General features: G+C 37.3%; 1 protein-coding gene across 5 annotated transcripts in view; it reads right to left on the bottom strand.

Annotated features, from left to right (window-relative positions):
- Nucleotides 1–6,958: 6,958 nt before the first annotated feature.
- The window catches only part of LOC145685723 (post-GPI attachment to proteins factor 2-like), a 58,293-nt gene continuing 42,085 nt past the window's right edge, over nucleotides 6,959–23,166 (bottom strand). For 3 of the 5 annotated variants that reach the window (XM_081758211.1, XM_081758214.1, XM_081758215.1), the window contains exons 4-6: nucleotides 20,043–20,258; nucleotides 10,807–10,904; nucleotides 6,959–7,148 (exon numbers count right to left, since the gene is read on the bottom strand). In XM_081758211.1, coding sequence (XP_081614337.1) covers nucleotides 7,119–7,148; nucleotides 10,807–10,904; nucleotides 20,043–20,258 — 344 coding nt within the window. In that variant the 3' untranslated portion in view covers nucleotides 6,959–7,118. Of the gene's footprint in view, nucleotides 7,149–10,758; nucleotides 10,905–20,042; nucleotides 20,259–23,166 lie in introns of all 5 variants that reach the window. The other 2 variants (XM_081758213.1, XM_081758216.1) reach the window with 2 other exon arrangements.

Below are 23,166 nucleotides of genomic sequence, written 5' to 3'. Positions count from 1 at the left end.
GCGGCACGCTCACTACGTATTCGTCGCTACGCTGAACGTAGTTCCACCAATCGCTAACAGATGGCGTGGAGCGTCTCAGGCCCACAAATCAGGCCGTTACAACCAAGTGGTTTGGTTGGTGTGTTTATTATTTTTTTTTTTCCCTCGGTTTTTATCCTCAGTCAACAAGACTCATAAGGAAAGCCGAAAGCTAAAAAGAACAAGAGACTTTCAGAAATTACAACTGCGACTAAATCAAACTATTTACACTCAACAGAGATCTCAGTTTCAAAGATTTAAGGTTCACGTAAACAATGAATGTTCTTTTATATAACTGAGTCCCGGCGAACGAAGATTTGATTACGTTTTAAACGAATGATGTGAGTCATATACAAATTACAAATTTACCGTTAAAATTGGACTAATATTTATAATTATGAGAAAGAAAAAGAGCGGGTTCTATTTTAAACTGTAATAATTTACTTTGAAGTTGGGGAGTAAAATAATCCGAAAAGCGCTTTATAAAACCACTAAAAATAAACGAAAAACTGATTTCAACCATTTGTTTTCTTCTTCTTTTTTAATGATTATTATTTAAGAGCCTGCCATACTAAAAATAATACAAAATTTACCATTTTTCTTTTGCTTGTTTTTCGTAAGTGAAAGGAGATAATGGAATGCAACTTACCACAATCATAGATAATGTTATCCTACAACAGAAAATACGAACCTCAAGAATTTTCAGTGTTGTTAGCCATAAAAAAATAAAAATGAAATGAAATCTTTTAGTTTTACGTCCCACGATTGTGCCGACCAGGCTAAAGGAGACGGGCTACCAATACAAATTACAGTGTTGCCAGAATAACATTTTCCCCAAAATCCAAGTTAAGGTAGCGACTAGAGGAACAAATTCAACTGCATTAGCTTACGTATCATGTTGTCTTGGAATCCTGTGAACTACTTTTTAAATTATAATTGTAGTTAGTTTGTAATGAACAAAAAAATTTTAAAATACAGTTATTAAAATTAAATAATAATGTTATTTAAAAAGTAGTTCACATGATACCAAAACAACATGATAGGTAATCAAATGCAGTTGAGTTTGTTCCTCTAGTCGCTGCCTTAACTTAGATTTTGGGGGAAATGTTATTCTGGCAACACTGTAATTTTATGGATGGCAACACTGAAAATTCTTCAGGTGTGTAAAGTTGCATTTTACCATCTTTTTCACTTATGAAAAACAAAGAAAAAAATAGTAAATTTTGTATTATTTTTAGTATGTCAAGCTCTTAAGTTGAAGTTTATGAAGTTTATGAATTTTAAGTGTGTATGAAGTTTAATTTTGGGGAATTACGTTTACCTGCACCTGAGGACAAATATAGTCCCAGTAAGAATAAACCTGAAATAGACAGAAAAGTAAAACCTGTGTAGTTGTGCAGTCTTCACAAGAAGATACCCGCCATAGAAGAAACGAACAACGCAATAAAAGGATGGGAAATGGTGAGCAGTCAGAAGAAAGAAGATGAACTCAGTCAATGATGGAAAAATATCTTCAACGAGAATATGAAATCTCACTGTCCGATTGGGTTACGAGCATACTAACTAAAAGATTATTATAAAAATGACTCTGCTGTACAGGAGGCAACGTTGTTGGAATCCTATTTATAACCCAAGCAACATATCAGTCTGAGAATAACACTAATACGTAGCTAGTATGCAAATTTAGAAACATTTAACTCTTTCGGGATTTATCGTGTGTATATTTTAAAACCTCTTTTAACATCTATTACTGCTGGACTTTTTTTTATTGTTCAGTCATACATGCATTGCGAAACAGGTCACATGTGTTTTGAGAAGGAACTCATCAAGTCGGTGGGGGTCATGACGTCATCTATTTGACCTTCAAGAATACAACGCAAAAGGCTTATTTTGTTGTCTCGCAAGTGCTGTTTAAAACGTTTTATGGGATCCAAGAACACATGTATATGTCGTCGACATGACCATCAGACAGAGTACACATGTTATGGCTTCTTTCCTCCTCCTTCTCTCCCCTATTTTTCAAGTGATTTTGAGATCTGCACCTTAACACAGGGCCGGTAAAGAGGGGCCTAAACTTTTGAAAAAGGAAGTTTTTCAGAAAAAAATCAAATTTTTCTCGAATTCTCCTTTTTAAGTATATGATATGGAAATGCAAATTGTACAGTTTGGAAGTTTGCTTTATTCTGAAGAGAATGAGGTACGAATCAAAATCCTATGATAAATAATGATGATCTGACTGAAACTCTAAAATTTACCTTAATATCCCGAAAGGGTTAAGAGTTATGGGTTGCATGAATTTCAGGGTGAAAATATATATTCTTAGTCCTTATGATAAGTGCAAGACGCCTCGATCTGGAGGTCGCGCTTATTCTGAAGAGTTCATAGTCAGGCTAAGAGATGTCCGACGCAACCAATAGATGTCGCTACCGTGTCGTTCAACAACTGTAATTTATATTTAAATTATGAATTTATATTGTGTGTCTACGTTTTTTTTAAACCACCAACTGAGTACTTACCTGTTTAATGTAACAGTACAGACATTACGCGAAACAGGGACCTATGTTCTTAACATGGACTCGAACCACATGAGCTTCCATCGGAAATCGAAGCGGGATCTCTTACTCATAGATAGGTATCTTAATCATTTGGCCACAGCGAACCCGAAACAACTGTATGCTGAAAGGAAATTGATTTCTTAACTGTAAAAACTATTCCTGTTCAAGCAGTTTTAACCCTTTTAAATTATATCGTATATTTTTATACGATAGGGTAAAATTTTCAATATTCGATTAAAGAAGTACGAATAAAGCTTTTTACTTCGGGTCCTTTTTTTTATTTGTTTGTTTTTTCAAGCCTGGATGCACTATAGAAAACGTTACGCATGCTTTCACGCCTTTCTGCACCCAGACATAGTGTGCGTTGACGTCATAACTTGAGACAAAGGAATTTTTTGTTAGGAGTATTTTTAATAATTTCTGGTGGGCTTACTTTTGCACCTAGAAGATTGAAATTTTGCACACACATTCAGTGCGCCCCTTAGTATTTTCTGATTCCTGCGTCGATACTGGGGGGGGAGGTCAAGAGGGACAAAAATGTAAAAAAAAAAAAAAAGTTATTTCTTGAACAAAAATTCCTTTAATCCCTTTTTCACGATTTTCCCACCTCAGATGGAGACGTAAGAATGGTACCGTTTGAAACGTTGTTCTATTCTGAAGAGAACCATAATCCTACGATAAATACGGATGATGCTGTAGCTGCATGACTGAAAGTCTATAATTTACCTAAAAGCCATAATTTAAAAGGGTTAATAATAACGCACTGTTAATTTATATGAGTTTTTGAACCCCCAAAAGTTGTACAATACAGACTTAAAGAGGGTGATGAGAAATTAATTATGATGATAAAATACATAGTCCTATGCACAACGATCATGACGTATGGATTGTACTTTCAATCATGCATATTATATTGTATTGCCTGGAAATACCTAATAGAACGTGCTATTCATTAAAATAAAAACAAAAACATGACTTTATTATTCTGTGCTAATTTCCCTTGATCGTGTTCATAATGTCTTAATTGTGAGTAGCTAACATGGGCGGAGTTATGAGGGGGGTAGTGCCCCCCTTACTTTTTGACAAAAATTAAAAATGCCACCTATAAGATGGCCACCTACGACGACTTCCGAGGCCGAACAAAAGGTCTGCCTCCCACTGCCCCCCAGCAGACAATTCCTAGCTCCGCCTATGGTAGCTAATCCTTACTTAGCTTAGTCTAGATTAGTCTACATTTCCCTATGGTTTCTGGCGCCAATCGTCATAGAACGATATAGTGTAATAAATCATAAACATAACTGAACAATTAATTTTCATAAACACACAGTAACTTACAAAAGATCAATAACAGCCTTAAAGTGGTCACGATCAAGGGAAGTAAACAAAGAATAATATTTTTGTTTTTGCCTTAATCAGAAATGAAGTCTTACGTCCCATGGTTATGCCGGCTAGGCTAAAGGAAACGGGAGAACACCGAGAAAATCCACACACACGTTTGTCCACCACAAAGCTCACTTGGCGCGAGCTGGGATCGAACCAAGGACCCTATACACCAGAGGTGAATGCTCTACCACTGAGCCACCGCAGCTCTTTGCTTTAATCAAATTACATGGCACGTAATGTCAGGCATGATACAATCCATACAACGTGATGACAAAGATATATGCTGGACGCAGTTCTCGAAGTAGAGATCGGGAGTTTGTTCACTAACCTAGCGAAACAATTTAGTATCCTCAGATAATATCTACCCAACTACCTTTTCTTTCTGTATTTAATTTTTTTTTTTATCTATTATTAAAAACAATAAAAGAGCTCCTTCGTGGCTAGGAGGTTACTGTACGCGCCTTTGGTGTGGGAGAGCCGAGCTTGACTCCCGGCAGGAGCTTATGTGGTTCGTATCTCACATTAAGCTGTAAGAGCACGTCTCATACAGCCTCGGTACAGAAGGAATGCTAAAAATTAAACAAAAAATTTTTTAATCTCAACATTTCAGAAGGATTTTTACTTTAAACAAAAAGTAACTTTTACAAAATATTTTAATATGATATCACTGTACAGTTACAATTATTAGAGGTCACTTACTTACAGCATGTATTCGTTAAGAATCTATTGATTTGAACCAATTTACAAACAATGGTTAAAGAACTTGACATCAAACACAACTTGACAGGGCACAAATAGTGAACTCACGTTAACTGAAAACAAAATTGACAAAAGGATCAAATTATTGAAATATCCATTCATTTCCAAAATTAAAGAAAGAAAGAAAGAAAGAAAATTAATTTAATAAACGATTAGTCAGTTAAGATGTTGCCATGATTCTTCGTGACGTTATTATTATTGGATAGACTTGTTGTAACAGATTTTACAAGTCAATATGTAAGTACAAGCATAAGAATTGTGTACCAAAATTTACTAAAGAAAGAAATTTGATTTGAAGATTTTTAAAGTGTTTCCAACCTAGAGGGCGCATAAAAGACAACCAAGGGGGCCGAAAATTATAGAAAAATTTTGTCTATAGGGCTAAAGGTGATGAGAAAAAAAAATTTAACGTAATTACTTATTGAGTGTGTGGGACACGTTTTTAATAAAAATAAAAAAATAAAATGCTAGGTTTGTGTGTTTGTGGTCAAGAAAAGTTTTGTATAGCCAATTGTTTTGACAATATCATCTCTGAAACTACAAGCTCAAGAAAAATGCCGTTTTCACTGATCGATTGCAAATTTTGTGTAGATTGTTCAGTTCCAATTGAATATTTAAAAAAAAAAAAAAAAAATGTTGTTATTTATTTATTACATTTTTAGGGGCACACTGGAAGTGTTGAAATTTTTTAAAAAGTGAAGCATCGTATCCTACGAGTTATACATTCCAACACCACATAATTGTATATGGGGTTAGTATATTTCTCCGGCGTTTGTTTCATGGCCAAATGATAATGAAAAACGAAGGACAACCATTTCTCCAGTCTAAGATGAATCTTTATTGTTTGGAATGTTTTGCCCAATGAACAACATACATCACTGACATTATAATTAATTATGTGTATGATGTATTTGTTTATTACATACTACATCCAAGAAGAAAGAAAACACTGATCATGCATGAAACAAAAACTCTAACCGGACGTAGGTTCAAATCTTGCAAACGGTGAGAAATATGGAAAAAAGAAAAGAACAAAAACTCCCTTTGTGGTACCCCTTCCCGATTTTTATCAAGGCGTCTTTCACTTGTGTCTGTAGAAGGGCATGTAGAGATGTTGTGCGGAATGACAAGGAGATTCATGCTCATATGTGAATGATGCGCTGTGTCGAGAGCGCAGGTTCAGCTAGTATAAATAAAAAATATTAGAGGCATGACTACAAAATAATTATTTTAAATTTGAGAAATAGGTATATTGCCAGAAAGGTCTGGCCATGGGAATTCCCTATCGCTAGAATTGGCGAATATAATGTTCAACCACGACGAAATGAGTATTCTGGACAACCCAGATATAATACTACCGTTACGTGGACGACATGTTAGTGGTTTATAGACAGGAAGAGCAACTGGATTCATTTTTAAACTAAAAGGTATAGATAACAGAATTTAGTTCACTCTCGAACGGGAAAGTAATGATTCCCTAATTCTTTTGGATGTTATATTTTACAGAAATTTCAACAAATTCCAATCAAAAGTGTACAGAAATCCTTCAGCAAATAATACACTGGTACACAAAATTTCGGGTCGTCCATGACAGACGAAACCAAACTTATGGATTAACATGTATATTAGAGATTTTATACTGATTATTCTTCAGGAACATTTGGTGGAAGAATTACTGAATCAAGCCTTACTAATGGGTATAGTCCTGCCACTATAGCATTTTTGACATGGAAAGTTAGAAGTTAATAATGAACACGGACACAAGACTCCCCCATGAGTCCCCGTCCCGTAGTTTCCATGGGTTTCTTACAAATAAAGGAAAATATTAAAAAGACATAACCTTGGAGTTAGTTTTAAGTATTTTATCAATATGAAAGTCATTAAGTCATTACAAAAGCTATTTTCTGGACATAAATGCGTTAATGGTATTCACCAAACAGTTTGTTCCTGTGATGATACTTACATAAGGATGACGAAAAGAAATATTGGCACCAGATTGAAGGAATACATTAGAAAATCTTGTAAGGAAAAAATATATATCATGGTTGCCAAAACATCTCTTAAATCATTAAAAAAACAAATCGAGCTGTGGAAGTTTTTTACCTATCTTCCTCCAATATTGGAAGAAACGTATTTTATAGTGTACTTTATTAGGACAAAGAACCAATTATTAAACATGGATAAGGGAAACATTTAAAAAGGTTGGGATGCTATTATTACCAATTACATCAACAAAAACAAAATTTTAGGACCTTAAAAATATTTTATTACACTATATTGTTCCACAAAAAAATCAAAATCTGGGTTGTAATAGTTAACCTTATTGGCAACAGTGTTCGATCTGGCAATCATGTATATAATCTAGAAATTTGAAGCGCTATTGGTTGACGATCATAATGAAGATTAACACAAGGAGATGGGATCAAGCAACTCCTAAAACAAAAAACAAAAACAAAACAGGTTAAGTGTATTTGTGGTTTAATACGGTAAGAGTTCTTAATTAGTTAGATAATTAACTGGTTGTGGATACCTCATACTAATGTTAGTTGCATGAACTATGTAAAGATATGCATAGGAAACCCTCTACCTTGAAGAAGATTGACCGCAAATTCAATTGAAATATAAGCTGAAAAAGCTTCCACTGAAAGAACATTACAGGTGAATCATTGAATTATTTATATTCAGTGGCGTATTTAGGGGAGTGAGGCCAGGCCCGTAGCCAGCCCCAAAATTTAGGGGGGCCCGGTAGAAGTTAGAGGGCCCAACCCAATCATATTATACTTCATCACCATATTATAGTTCATTTGCAAGCCTACCGTGAAATTTTATGGAGGCCAGCCAAAGTTTAAGGGGGGCCGGCCCCCCTTGGCCTCCGTGGATACGGGCCTGGGTGAGGCTATGGAGCTCAAGCCCCCGCGAAATAAATTTGTTAGTTTTTCGCATTCTATATACAACAATAATCCTTCTTACCATTTCTAAGACTTTCATTGACTTTCCATTTTCTTACGCTCTTTGTTCAGAAATAATACTGTATTTGTCAAATTTCATTCCATGTAAGAACTGCGTTCTTTCTTTTTCTTTCTTTCGTCCATTCTACTCTTCTGTTTCTTTTTCTTAGTTGTTATTTTCTTTCGTTTCTTCTATCATACTTTCGACCGCTGTTAGTTGTGATTCAAGTCGGCCGTCGTCTGTTAACACCAAAATTAAGGAAGTAGCTTACGTATCTTAATATAGGCCCTAATCACCATATTATTCACAAAGAAATTGTTTTAAAATATGTAAAGTTATTAAATTAGTTATGAAAAATTATGTAAGAACAAAATGTTGTATATTGTTTAATAAAATATAGTGTAATAATATTAATGTCCTTCTATTGTTCATAACTGTTTTTTTCTTTGATTATTTCATTCAAATTTCGTCTTTTCCTTTAAATAACTTGCATTTCTTTTCCTTATCGCGGGATATGTATTTACTTTTAAACGATAGATTACTTATTTTACTAAAATGTATCGCATCGAAATTCATACCTCCCCCCCCCCTGCGCATTTCTTTCTTGATAATTTAGGTATTATCTTACCCTTCAGTTATTTCTGCCCCCTAATACCTGGAAAGTGTCATTATACAAATATTAAAGGAAGAAAATGAGCTTTATTAAAATTTGGCGGCACCCAAAGGGAAAATATAAGTGCTTATTCACATGTTGTGCATGACCTCCCCCCCTCCTTTCGGAAACAAAATCCTAAATACGCCACTGTTTATATTTTATGTAACTTTATATAACGTCATATTAAGGATGTTATATATTAATGGTATCTATAACGAGTGGGACAATTTGTAAGGTGTACAAAAGTGAAACAAAAATGGTTATGTGTAGTGAATTAGTTGATACAATAGATGAAAAATTAAATTCACAGAAGAATTCCGTTGAAATCATGAAAATATACGCTTATGCTTCGTTCTACATCAAAGAACATCCTGATAAATGCGAATGATAGGAAAACAACATGGAGAAATCAGATGCACAATGAACGATACAATTCGTAACCCTGACAATGCACCCTTAAATCAATATCGTATTAACAGTTTATTTATCTTAGAGTCCTGATTTACTGCTATTACGACTACAAATTAAAAGCACAAGTTACTATTTAAAAAAAAAAAAAAAAAAAAAAAAAAAATAGTACTGACAGAATTATCTTAACCGAAAAAAGTAAGGGTTAGTGCACTAGCAGCATATTAAAACGTTAAAAACTTCAGATCACATCAGGCATTAATATTCACATTTCGTTTGCAAATCAAAGAGACTAAGTAAAATATGGATTCAGATGTAATGATGCAAACTTATGTATGTCTAATACAACTGGTTTTCTCTTCCACCTATCATCTGAAATACCGCCAGCTAAAATAATGAATGAACAAAATAAAAAAATGTTTTACGGATTCCCCCCCCCCCCCAACACACACACAAAAGTTCTATCTGAAACATTCAGTTAAAAGCAAACTCCTGCATACAGTTTCGGAGTATTTTTCGCTCCATCCTCGAAGCACCGAAAATAGAAGGTGTTATGGTGCGCCGAGGATGAATGATAATTATTTCGGAACTACACGCAGGCGTGTTTTTACCGCACGCTTCGCACAGAATTCTTTTCATGGTTTTAATAGATATTTATTCTATAGCATTAATAAATAATTAGTATATATTAATGAAAGGGAGCAACAACCGACAAAATCCTCTGTAGGTGCGAATTCTAATGCAAAAAATATAAAAAAATGACTGATTTGACCGGAAACTCCGGCATACCGTGCCGATGTGTAGTAGTCAACGCATCGACACGGTATGTTGGAGGTCCAGGGTTCGAGTCCTGGTCTGTTCAGTCACTCTTTCACTCTTTGTGTAAGTAATTAGTAGTTTATGGAAGTTGAATACAGTCAATCCCATTAAAAAAAAAGTTACATCTTTTCACACATAAACTAACAAACCTTCCACGAAAACAAATAATATACAAAGTAGTGCACATTGTGATAATATGTTACAATAAATATTAATTAATAAATAAATAATAAACGCCAATACTGAAATAATCTTATAATCAATTTCAATCGAATTTGAAACTACGTTGAAAAATATGTAAGAAATTGAGATCTCTGTTTTCTTTTCTTTTCTGTTCGAGGAAAAATCAATGTTTCACGTAAAGAAAAGCAATTTGATAATAATTTAGTTTTCTGAACGAGAGAATACTGGTAAAAAGGAATGATATACGTTGAAAGACTCAAGGATTGAACATATCAAATAAATAACAATACGGAAACAATTTCATAATAATTCTATAAAACAAATTGACAAACACGTTCAAAATAATTAATTAGAGAAGCATATACAAGCATTCAACACTCTCCGCATTAAGATGCACTAAAAAATAAATAACAACTTCCCCAACTTTCAGTACAAAATAACATTACAACATATAAATATATAAAAAAGAAACACAAAATGTACACAACCGTTTAATATAATCATAATAATAATAATAATTATAATAATAAAAAGTTAACGAAGCCTACACCGTTCGTAACCAGGGTTAGTGTCTCATATTCAATTGCAGTGACACATTCTCTTTGACCATTATAATTGAATAATCCACGCCGAACAGTCGGAAATATGAAAGCTGCACGTGGAAGAAAATATCGTGATTACTCAATGTGAAAATTAGTTCTCTAACATTTTTTTTTGTTAAGATTTACGCAATATTTATAGTCTATGTATACATAAACTGCGGCTACAAGCCTTAGCCTATATTTATATAATATATAGTCATCTGCTCAGTTACTATACATTTATAGGCAGCGTATTGAAAAAAACTGCTTTCTCCTTAAGTCTTTTTTTTAAATTTATTTAATTAGCTGTGTAAATTGCTTGATTTTTTTTTTAAGCCAATCATAAATGGCACCCTACGTAAATAACGTCAACAAACAAATTATTGTTTTCCGGAACAACACTATCCCTGATTAGAGCGGTGCATTGCAATTGTTAATCGGACTTAGCTCTAACGATGACACTCTGTCAGCTAAATTTAATCCCGGAGATCCCCACCATAAGCTCACGATCGTGGAAATCCCAATACGCCGTCATATGAAACCCCATGTTGGTCAGCACCACGATGTACTCGAAGAATGCAAACAAAGAATAGACTGAAAAAAAAGAAATATTTTGTTTTTACTTAACGTGTCTTTTTGGTAGCAAAATATTATAATGGAAAATTTTCAATATGTTATTTATTTAAAAAACATTTTACCAGCGTATTTAAGTTAAGATATCAACATGTGCGAGGATATTTCCAACAGTTTCCGGGAAAACATTCAAATATCGGACCACTCGTAATAACCCGTTCATGGCATATAGCGCCATCTTTGGAAGAAATAATGTATCTGTTTCAACTGTATAGCTGCGTCAAATTCGTTGGAGGTAGTTATTTAAATCAGTTGCTATGCGTTGAGCGAAAGACTGTAGCTTAAACACTCACTCTACAACCCAGACTTAGCACTGCACATGGATTCATGGAGATTCAACATTCACTCTTCAGCCCAGCTATAGCACTGCACATGGCTACACGGAGATTCAACAGCCACCCTACAGCCCAGATTTAACACTGCACGTGGCTTCACGGAGATTCAACAAACATCCTGCAGCCCAGATTTAGCACTGCATGTGGCTTCACGGAGATTCAATACCCACTACACAGCCCAGGTTTAGCACTGCATGTGGCTTTACGGATATTCATCACCCTACAGCCCAGATTTAGCACTGCACGTGGCTTCACGGAGATTCAACATCCACCCTGTAAAGCCCAGATTTAGCATTGCACGTGGCATCACGGAGATTCAACACCCACCCTTCAGCTCACATTTAGCAGTGCACGTGCATCAAGGAGATTCAACATCCACCTTACAGCTCAGATACGCACTGCACGTGGCTTCACGGAGAACAACACTTACCCTTCAGCTCAGATTTAGCAGTGCACGTGCCTCACGGAAATTCAACAACCACAATAAACCCCCCATTAGCACTGTATGTGGCTTCATGGGTATTCAACACCACCCTACAGCCCAGATTTAGCACTGCATGTGGCTTCATGGATATTCAAACACCACCCTACAGCCCAGATTTAGCACTGCATGTGGCTTCATGGATATTCAACACTACCCTACAGCCCAGATTTATCAGTGCACGTGCTTCACGGAGATTCAATATCAACAATAAACCCCAAATTAGAACTACACGTGCCTTCACGGAGATTCAACACCCACCCTACTGCCCAGATAAGTACTCCACGTGGCTTCACGGAGATTCAACACCTACCCTGTAAAGCCCAGATTTAGCACTGCACGTGTATTGTGGGTATTGAATCTCCGCGAAGCACGTGCACTGCTTAATCTGAGCTGAAGGGTGGGTGATGAATATCCGTTTAACTGGGCTGTAGGGCGGGTGTTGAACCACCGTGAAGCCACGTGCAGTGCTTATCTGGGTCGTAAAGTGGGTGTTGAATCTCCGTGAAGCCACAGGCAGTGCTAATTTGGGGTTTATTGTTGGCATTGAATATCCGTGAAGCACGTGCACTGCTAAATCTGGGCTGTAGGGAAGGTGTTGATTCTCCGTGAAACCACGTAGTGCTAAATCTGGGCTGTAGGGTGGATGTTGAATCTCCGTGAAACCACGTGCAGTGCTAAATCCGAACTGTATGGTGGTGTTGAATATCCATGAAGCCACATGCAGTGCTAAATCTGGGCTGTAAGGTGGTGTTGAATATCCATGAAACCACATGCAGTGCTAAATCTGGGCTGTAAGGTGGTGTTGAATATCTGTGAAGCCACATGCAGTGCTAAATCTGGGCTGTAGGGTGGATGTTGAATCCCCGGAAAGCTACGTACAGTACTAAATTTGGGTTGTAGGGTGGGTATTGAATCTCTGTAATAAAGTGTATATATGTCAAACAAAACGGAATATCTGCACTAGAATAACTGAACACGTTCGTACTTCGAAGTCTCGGAACCTGCAACAGTTGTCTGGTCTAGCAACACATCTTAGAAATTAATAACCATAGCATCGCGGAGTCATGTTTACTTGAAAAAGCAAAATCAGCAACGAAACGAAAATTCAAAGAATCTAATTACATCCATAAAGAGAAACCCATACTTAATTTGGATAGGGGTGAAATAAATATGATTTGGAGTAATCTTTTTACTACTTACTTTCGCCATCTGGAAAGCAAGAAATGAGAACAGTGAACAGCAGTGTACAATGACAGTGAATGCTTATTCCCATGTGTTTAACTTTTGACAGAAGATTTTTTTCTTTTCTTAATCCTTTTCAAATATCTAAGATCAATATTAACAGAGGAAAATCATATCCACGAAGAAATTTAATGTCGACTAAAAGCAAAGAATTTGTGTTACTATTCGGTTCAAAATCTCTTGTCATCGCGGATTCTGTCGAGGAATTCGAAGCTTAAAATGTATAAATCGTTAATCATGTCTGTTGTTCTATATGGATGCGAAACATGGTCGCTTACACTGAGGGAAGAACATAAACTGAAAGTATTTGAGAACAAAATCCTGAGACGAATATTCGGACCCAAGAGGAACGGAAATGGGGAATGGCGGAAACTTCATAACGACGAACTACATAATTTATATGGTTTACCCAACATTGTTAGGGTCGTCAAGTCTAGGAGGCTTAGGTGGACGGGTCATGTAGCTACAATGGAAGAAAGTAGAAACGCTTTCAAAGTCTTGACTGGAAGACCAATCGGAAAACGACCATTAGGAAGACCTAGGCGCAGATGGGAGGACAATATTAAGATGGATCTCGCAGAGATTGGAATACAAAGTAGAAACTGGATGCAGTTAGCTAAGGATAGAAGTCAGTGGAGAGCTTTTGTGAACGCGGCGTTGAACCTCCGGGTTCCATAGGCCATAGAGTTAGTTAGCTAGTTAGTTAATCCTTTTAACCATTATTTTTATCTTTCCATATTCTCCTTCATGTTTTAAATCCTTTTTGAATTTTAAGCAAGCTGATGATGGAGGAAGGTTCTTCCGAAAGCGTTACTTGTTACATGTAGAAGAAAACTCTGTTTTTTTTTTTTCCCGGTGAGTATTCAACACCTACCCTGTAAAGCCCAGATTTAGCACTGCACGTGTATTGTGGGTATTGAATCTCCGCGAAGCACGTGCACTGCTTAATCTGAGCTGAAGGGTGGGTGATGAATATCCGTTTAACTGGGCTGTAGGGCGGGTGTTGAACCACCGTGAAGCCACGTGCAGTGCTTATCTGGGTCGTAAAGTGGGTGTTGAATCTCCGTGAAGCCACAGGCAGTGCTAATTTGGGGTTTATTGTTGGCATTGAATATCCGTGAAGCACGTGCACTGCTAAATCTGGGCTGTAGGGAAGGTGTTGATTCTCCGTGAAACCACGTAGTGCTAAATCTGGGCTGTAGGGTGGATGTTGAATCTCCGTGAAACCACGTGCAGTGCTAAATCCGAACTGTATGGTGGTGTTGAATATCCATGAAGCCACATGCAGTGCTAAATCTGGGCTGTAAGGTGGTGTTGAATATCCATGAAACCACATGCAGTGCTAAATCTGGGCTGTAAGGTGGTGTTGAATATCTGTGAAGCCACATGCAGTGCTAAATCTGGGCTGTAGGGTGGATGTTGAATCCCCGGAAAGCTACGTACAGTACTAAATTTGGGTTGTAGGGTGGGTATTGAATCTCTGTGAAGCCACGTGCAGTGCTAAATTTGGGCTGTAGGGTGGATGTTAAATCTTCGTGAAACCACGTGCAGTGCTAAATCCGGGCTGTAGGGTGGTGTTAAATATTCATGAAGCCATATGCAGTGCTAAATGAATTTCTGTGAAGCCACATGCAGTGCCAAATCTGGGCTGTAGAGTGGGTGTTGAATCTCCGTGAAGCCACATGTAGTGCTAATTTGGGGTATATTTTGAGTATTGAATCCGTGAAGGATGTGCAGTGTTAAATCTGGGTGTAGGTAGGGTGTTAAATCTCCCTGAAGAAACAAGCACTGCTAAATTTGGGCTGTAGGGTGGGTGCTGAATCTCCGTGAAGCCACGTGCAGTGCTAAACCCCCACCCTACAGCTCAGATTTAGCACTATACGTGCTTCAATACCCACAATACACCTCAAATTAGCATTGTTCGTGGCTTCACGTAGATTCAATACTCACCCTACAGCCCAGATTTAGTATTGCATGAGGCTTCACGAAGATTCAACACCCACCCTACAGCCCGGATTTAACAGTGCACGTGGTTTCACGGTGATTTGACATCCTTCCTACAGCCCAGATTTAGCACTGCATTTGGCTTCACGGAGATTAAACACCCACCTTACGGCGCAGATTTAGCACTACTTGTGGCTTCACGGGGATACAACACCCACTCTACAGCCCAGTTTAAGCACTGCATATGGCTTTATGAAGTTCCAACACCCACCCTACAGCCCAGATTTATCGCTTTGTCCTTGGAAACAACAGCCATGTAATCTGAAGCACTGTCATATAGGATGCCAAAAGCGATTGACTTAAATGACTGTCTCCAACAAACTGACACCGCTAGCCAGTTAAAACCAATACATTATTCCCTCCAATAGATGGCATCATATGCCAGTAACAGCTTATTCCTCGTGGTGCGACGGTGATGATAAGAAATGAATGAAATGATGGAATGGAGAAAGTAGGACAAAACGGGAGAACTCTGAGAAAAACCACGCACACGGTGTTTGTCCACCACAAAGTTCACTTGGCGTGAGCTGGGATCGAACCAAGGGCCCCATGCACCAGAGGTGAACGCTCTACTACTGAGCCACCAAGGCCCTCGGAAACTTTTGAAAATATCCTCGTAACATGTACGCGGGCACTAAAGTAAACTAAAAGAATTCGGACGATTTGAAATCACAAACTTGCAAACAAACAAAGATTTGATTGTTAGTTATGTTGAAATACCAACAATCAACTTCATCACCTGAAACTGTTCTTTTAATTTCTCAAGAATGGTTTAGGTTATACGACCTTCTCAATCTCAGGGACGTAAAAGGTGAATATCTTCATAAGAAATCATAACCAACATAAATATTCGTTGAAGAGTTGTAAAGAAGTGCAGTTTTATCTCTCAGTTAACCAATTTCATGGTTGTATTCAGATAAGGTTCATTCCGGAAACATTGTAACATGATTGGACTAAGCCCGTGACACGTGATAAAGCGAAGTGAAACCAGTTTGAGTGTGCAAATAGATGGTAGATTGCATCTCGTTTGCAGAATGTGAAGTCGTGTTTGTGTATGCTCAAGGTGTAAGCGAATGGGTAAGCGAAGTGGGCAGAAGGATGCAGAAACAATCTGCCTTTTCTTTCAAAATGTAACAGAGGTCGGAAAGTGATGTATAGGGATTTCTCGAAAGAGATTGCCCGAAATACTATCTATCGTATTTTACGAAGATTTGAGGACATCGGCAGTGCCAAATACAAGAAGCCACCAGGTCATCGGGCGAGGGTGATGAACTAACAAATAGTAAAGAAATTTGAATTGGAACTATTGAAGAATCCCGGTGTGTCTGTCAGCGAATTGGCCTGAAAACCGAAGTTACCGTCTACTACCATACACAGAATCAAAAAGGAGAAATTGGAATTCAAAATGTATACAGCAAAAGTGGCTCCAAGTTATATGGAAGAACAAAAGATATGTGCACAAAGAAACTGCCGCAAAATTGGTGGGAAAAAAATGGATTCAGTGTCATTGAAAATACTGATGATTGACGTACCGTCCTGTCGACCCTAATGATGTTGCGGGACGTACGTACAATTCATGTCGAGATAAAACACAGGTTAGCGACAAATTCAAATTTAATGCCAAGGCGAAGCTTCTCAAGCAATATCTGATATGGAAAGCAATGGACGCTGAGGGAAGGGCTTCGGTATCTTACATTTCGACAACCACAATGACCTTAATGAATACACTCAGAAGAGATTGCTTCCTTTTATCAACGGTCGCAATGTTCTTTTCTGGCCAGATATGGCAACATGTTACCGACTACCCAAAAGCGAAAAACATCGACTTCGTTGAAAAAAAAAACAACGCCCCTAACGTTACCCAAGCGAAGCCCATTGAAAAATATTGGGCCCTCTGCAAAGCTGAATACCGAAAAAACAAGAACCAGCGAAAAATCTAACTTCCTTCAAAAACATCTGCACGCGAATCTCCACGAAAATGGCCCAGTAGAGTGGCAAGACTCTTATGGCGACTGTAAAATAGAAACTTCTGAAAGTGGAAAGAAAAGGAGTTAATGGTCCACTATAATAGTTCTCCATATTGTTAAAAGATAATACTAATGTGAGTAAATATTACTTTGATTTTCATTTACTATTTTTGTTTTTAGTTCCTTCCATATGCATTCTACAATGTTTCTGGAAAAATACCTTACGTTTTTCCATGTAAATGTCTTTTTTGCCTTATCTTGTCTTCATCAGGACTGTAGCCTGTACTAATTAATTATTCTCAAAATTTTGAACAACATAAGTGATTTCAATCGTCTGGTTAGGAAAATTAAATACTACGTATTATTTAATCTTGAGATAATTCAATACTGAAATACTCGATGGTTAAAATGTGTGGCAAATTGCTACAAGAAACTTACTCATTCAACTACGACATACACCATCATACGGAAATTGCAAGTGGACGAAATATTTTGTGCATCCACTACGAAGAAACTACTTATTTTAGGAAAGAAACCCAAGAAAACAATGGGAAGACAAATTTCAGTCAAAATTTCAGTATAGGGTAGTCCGGAAGTGGGCGTACCCCCCCCCCCCTTAGTTTCAACAGTATAATGTTAGTTATGGTAGAATGTCTGTACATAAGTTATCTTGAAATCTTAAAGAGTTATAAACATCGGTATGATCACAATCCATGTCGTAACATAGCTGAATTCTGCGCCAAGTTCTCGCAGATGTTTTGCGGAGATACTTCGGAGTCTCGAGGGTGAAGGCGTGTTCCACAGCTGCTCGTAATTCCAAATAATACCAAAGCGGTCTATAAATTTCGTTTTAACACTTTTCATGGTGTCACCTGTGTAACGCCTTTCGTGAAGCCAAACCGCAACCACTAATCTTTGTTCAATGCTATATGGACTTTGATCACACATTGTTGATTGCTCCAACTTCACTGCAAATAACTGTTACCAAGCAGAAAACAAATGAACATGGATGGCAATGTTGCCAGATAATGCCAAGCAATGTTACCAAACAAATGTGGGTAAAACATAAAACCGTCAGGGAACACAAATTAGCGGTACGCCCATTTCCGGACTACGCTGTACATTACAAGAAGTATCAACCATTTCATGTGGAAGTCCCGTGCAACAGAACATATGTCGAGACGATAGTCGAATTCTTATCAGCATGTCAGTACCTATGAATTCGACGGCAGTAGCTATACGATATTATAACTCACTCAATTCTTGAGCGAAGCCTATATCCTTTACATACCCCATAAGATATAAGAGCTATGAGTCACTGAACTAAATTTTATTACCAATTTATGCATATTAACGCACTAATCTTATTATAATAGCAATACTTTCTTTTGGGGAAAGGGGAGGGGGGTATACTAACTACTAATATTATTTAAAATTGTGTCGAATAGAATTACCGCACATTTTGAAAATTACATTTTTTTTTACATCTTTTTCCCATGTCTGAGAACCGTATTTACGATAGCCACAACTGATTTCTTTATTTTTTTCTTTCTTTTTCAGATCAATTCTGTGCAGACGTGGTTGTTGAGGTTGGTCGTGATATTGTACCCAGCTGAAATTATTTTAGTCGCTATTGTCAGTAGAACATCGAGCAGTCATCGTGATGACGATTAAAAAAAAAATAAATAAATAAAAATAATAAGTCAGTGATTGTTACTTAGTGTGCATTTCGACAGCATTTGTAATCCGCAATACTATACTGTTTTGGGTTACGAACTTTCGAGAAACAGCTGGTGCCGTAAAGAAGAAACCTTCAGGAAAACGGTGTACTGTTCAGAGAATACTGAACGTGTGCGTCGCTCTGTTCTGCGAAGTTGACAGCAATCTGCATTAAAACACGCTAGTGCCTTTGGAGTTTCTGACCCTTCTGTATACAGAATTGTGCACATGGACCTTAATTTTCACTATTACAAACTTCTTGTGGTGCAACAATTGAGTGCCGCGGATAAGAGAATTGGTAGTTCGAGTAGTGCAAATTCTATTTTGAACATCCTTAATGCCGAAGTTCTTAATCTACTTATGTCGGATGCAGCTAATTTTCATCTGTTCGGGATTGTTGTCCTTTGCTTCTTTGGAGATGATGAAGACAACAGTGTGACTGTAACCTTGCCATAATAACATGTTGCAAATATTTCTTGTACCACAGTTATGACAACGTGAAAATGGAATGAAATATTTCAGTTTAACGTCCGACATTTGTCTTTTAGGCTAAGGGAGACGATGATTAAGGCAACTGAATGATGATGGAAGAATTGATGGCGTGACAATGTAGGAGGAAACGGTATTACCCGGAGAAAATCAACGGATACGTCGTTCACCACAAACGTACTTGGCCGGGAATCGAACAATGGATCCTACGCACTATATGTAAGCGTTCAACCACACTGACCCATTAAGAACGCATACGGCAACGTGGTATTGCATTAGAAACAACACGATTCCAGCAGAATGAAGCTACAGCTCACACTGCAAATGCTTCAATGCATGCATTACGACAACGTTTTGGAGTTTGAGTGGTCTCACACGGAGGGAACGTTCAATGGCCTTCCAGATAATCCGATCTCAATATCTGTGATTACTTTTTGTGTGGGAGGGGAGCGGGGGGTATCTATACCACGACACTAGAGGATTTCAAGTAGAATTTTCAAACTGAAGTGGCACCGATTTCTCAGAAGTTTTGAGGCGAGTGGTGCAAAGTTTCCAGCTACGGCTCCAAGAATGTGTTTACAATTTGGAAAAATCATCTGAAAAATGTAATTTTCAAAAAGTAGGATGCTTCATTAACTAATTGTTGTAAGTAAAATGCTTTGAGTTACAGATCAATTTGGAAATAGTAAGTGAAATAATCAGTTTAGTCCCACTTTCAATGTGAAAACCGTCAGATTTCTCTACCGGGCTCTGTAATATGTTGTATCATGAACGTAAGTAGACCCATCTGAACGCTCTATTTGTCTAACTTAAAGGAAGTTATTACACTAACAGGTAAAGATTATTTCTGTTCACTTACCGAATGATTCACAATACCAGTTGTGTCGTAGAAAGAAATATCCAGCCAAAGCAAAGCAGGAAATATTCACCGCAACGAGCTTCCATTTCAACCTTAGTGAACGGGCTTCGACGTTGGACGGAGGACTGCTGCGAGTGCTTTTCAGTAAGTAACACGTCAACAGCATGTACACTTCGGAGGTGATCATGAACGTCACAAAACATTTTTCATGAATACCTGCAATGATAATGAAGTACAATTAAACCGAGTATTTAATGTTCTACATATATGCACTGTACACTACACAGTTCATAAGTCGCTTCACACTATTTAGCTCACTTACTTTTCACTGACTACCGCAGTATTTACTTATCAACATATCTTTCACTAATAGTGTACTCAATGGGAACACTAGCAGCTTACTTTCTCGTCACTCACTGGTGTAGAAGCTACTTACATAAGGAGGGTGTTAACAGGGAGGTTACGGTAAGATAAGTAAGTTGTAAAGGAAATTACATACACATGTATCACAATATTGCGAGCGGTGATGATATTTAATGAGAAACAAACAAAAGGCTAATAGTCACCGCAGAATCTCAAAAGTTCTCCTAAAACCATAGACAAATACATAACAAATTTTACGGAATTTTTTACTGAGCCTCTACAAAGCAGTGGCGTTTATCGGGTGAAATGTCAGTGTAATAAAGTGTATATATGTCAAACAAAACGGAATATCTGCACTAGAATAACTGAACACGTTCGTACTTCGAAGTCTCGGAACCTGCAACAGTTGTCTGGTCTAGCAACACATCTTAGAAATTAATAACCATAGCATCGCGGAGTCATGTTTACTTGAAAAAGCAAAATCAGCAACGAAACGAAAATTCAAAGAATCTAATTACATCCATAAAGAGAAACCCATACTTAATTTGGATAGGGGTGAAATAAATATGATTTGGAGTAATCTTTTTACTACTTACTTTCGCCATCTGGAAAGCAAGAAATGAGAACAGTGAACAGCAGTGTACAATGACAGTGAATGCTTATTCCCATGTGTTTAACTTTTGACAGAAGATTTTTTTCTTTTCTTAATCCTTTTCAAATATCTAAGATCAATATTAACAGAGGAAAATCATATCCACGAAGAAATTTAATGTCGACTAAAAGCAAAGAATTTGTGTTACTATTCGGTTCAAAATCTCTTGTCATCGCGGATTCTGTCGAGGAATTCGAAGCTTAAAATGTATAAATCGTTAATCATGTCTGTTGTTCTATATGGATGCGAAACATGGTCGCTTACACTGAGGGAAGAACATAAACTGAAAGTATTTGAGAACAAAATCCTGAGACGAATATTCGGACCCAAGAGGAACGGAAATGGGGAATGGCGGAAACTTCATAACGACGAACTACATAATTTATATGGTTTACCCAACATTGTTAGGGTCGTCAAGTCTAGGAGGCTTAGGTGGACGGGTCATGTAGCTACAATGGAAGAAAGTAGAAACGCTTTCAAAGTCTTGACTGGAAGACCAATCGGAAAACGACCATTAGGAAGACCTAGGCGCAGATGGGAGGACAATATTAAGATGGATCTCGCAGAGATTGGAATACAAAGTAGAAACTGGATGCAGTTAGCTAAGGATAGAAGTCAGTGGAGAGCTTTTGTGAACGCGGCGTTGAACCTCCGGGTTCCATAGGCCATAGAGTTAGTTAGCTAGTTAGTTAATCCTTTTAACCATTATTTTTATCTTTCCATATTCTCCTTCATGTTTTAAATCCTTTTTGAATTTTAAGCAAGCTGATGATGGAGGAAGGTTCTTCCGAAAGCGTTACTTGTTACATGTAGAAGAAAACTCTGTTTTTTTTTTTTTTCCGGTGAGTATTAGCGTTTTGCTTGTTTCTCATGACATACATATGTGTTTATTTAACGCATGCGTTTTTATTAAACGACTTTATAAACCACTCTGAACTATACACAGGAAGTTTCCTAACACATTTTAATGTGTTTTGTGCATTTTAATGTTGATTTGCACGCAAATCGATGACAAATAAGCAATACTCTACAGAAGACCAGACTTTTTAACCCACACAGTACTACACATCACTTGCTCTTCACCAATCTTCTTCCTCCCCCCACCACTGCAATGGATTTTTCAATAAGCGGAATAGTAAGCACATTAGATGTACCACAAATGCATTTAGTCACAATTTTACAATAGCAAGTCTCATTTTATGCGATTTCTTCACACAATACTTGCTAACGTTACAACTTAACAAAAATATATTACATTCACAGAAAGTTGTTCAACTGGAATTCTATCAATGCTGTGATCATGCGCCTAAGTTTTAGTGTATTCTTTTCTGCCAAAACACTGATGTGTTACACTAGAAGTTAACGTAATGATGGCTGCGAATAGCCATTCTTTTATAGTTTTGTTGTTCTTGTTGTTGTTGTTGACCGCGTCCTTTAATTTATATCTGGAACAAATTTGTTCAAAGCTTCTTGTTCCGTTACCTACTGTGTCACATCACAGCCCCCCCCCCCCAAATTTACCGAGACGGCCTCTATAAAACTGCTACGAATAAAGACATTGTCTCACAACTATTAAATTTCCGATTTTTTTTTTTTTTTTTTTTAAGTAATAAATAATTTTGAATAGTTTTTACGCAATATACCAGGAGCAGTCAAAATATTCCCGGAATTCTGTTGTAGCTCTTTACTACCACAATATAAGTATGCATTTACTTAATCGCGTTCGAAGTTGGCATCTTTGATGCCCGTGTGCACCAACGAAGTTCAACTGTTGAACGAGGGTTCATAACTAAGTTCGGTGAAAATGTCTGTTGCACCAATGTTCAAGGTTAAGTCTCGGTCAAATGGTGGTTAAACTTGGTTTTAGCTTGAACGGCCGGATTTTGGGGGTTCAAACTTCGTTCATCCAAGTCAGCCTGTTTTAGACTACTCACAACTCAATGCACACAATCTTGAAAGTCGAAAAAAACCGGCACACGGTATGCTTTCTTCATTTGTTACTGTGTTAAACGAAGATTAGAGACAAAAGACGACAACCAATCAGAGTCGATTTTACAAATTAACCGAAGTTTACTTAAACGAGATGTACTGAACTTCGACTTTCAATGG

Source organism: Thermobia domestica, chromosome 5 (assembly GCF_964235325.1).
Source record: "Thermobia domestica chromosome 5, izTheDome1.hap1.1, whole genome shotgun sequence".
Taxonomy (NCBI): Eukaryota; Metazoa; Arthropoda; class Insecta; order Zygentoma; family Lepismatidae; genus Thermobia; species Thermobia domestica.
Note: the sequence above shows the minus strand (reverse complement) of the source record. Positions and strands in the feature narration are given on the sequence as shown.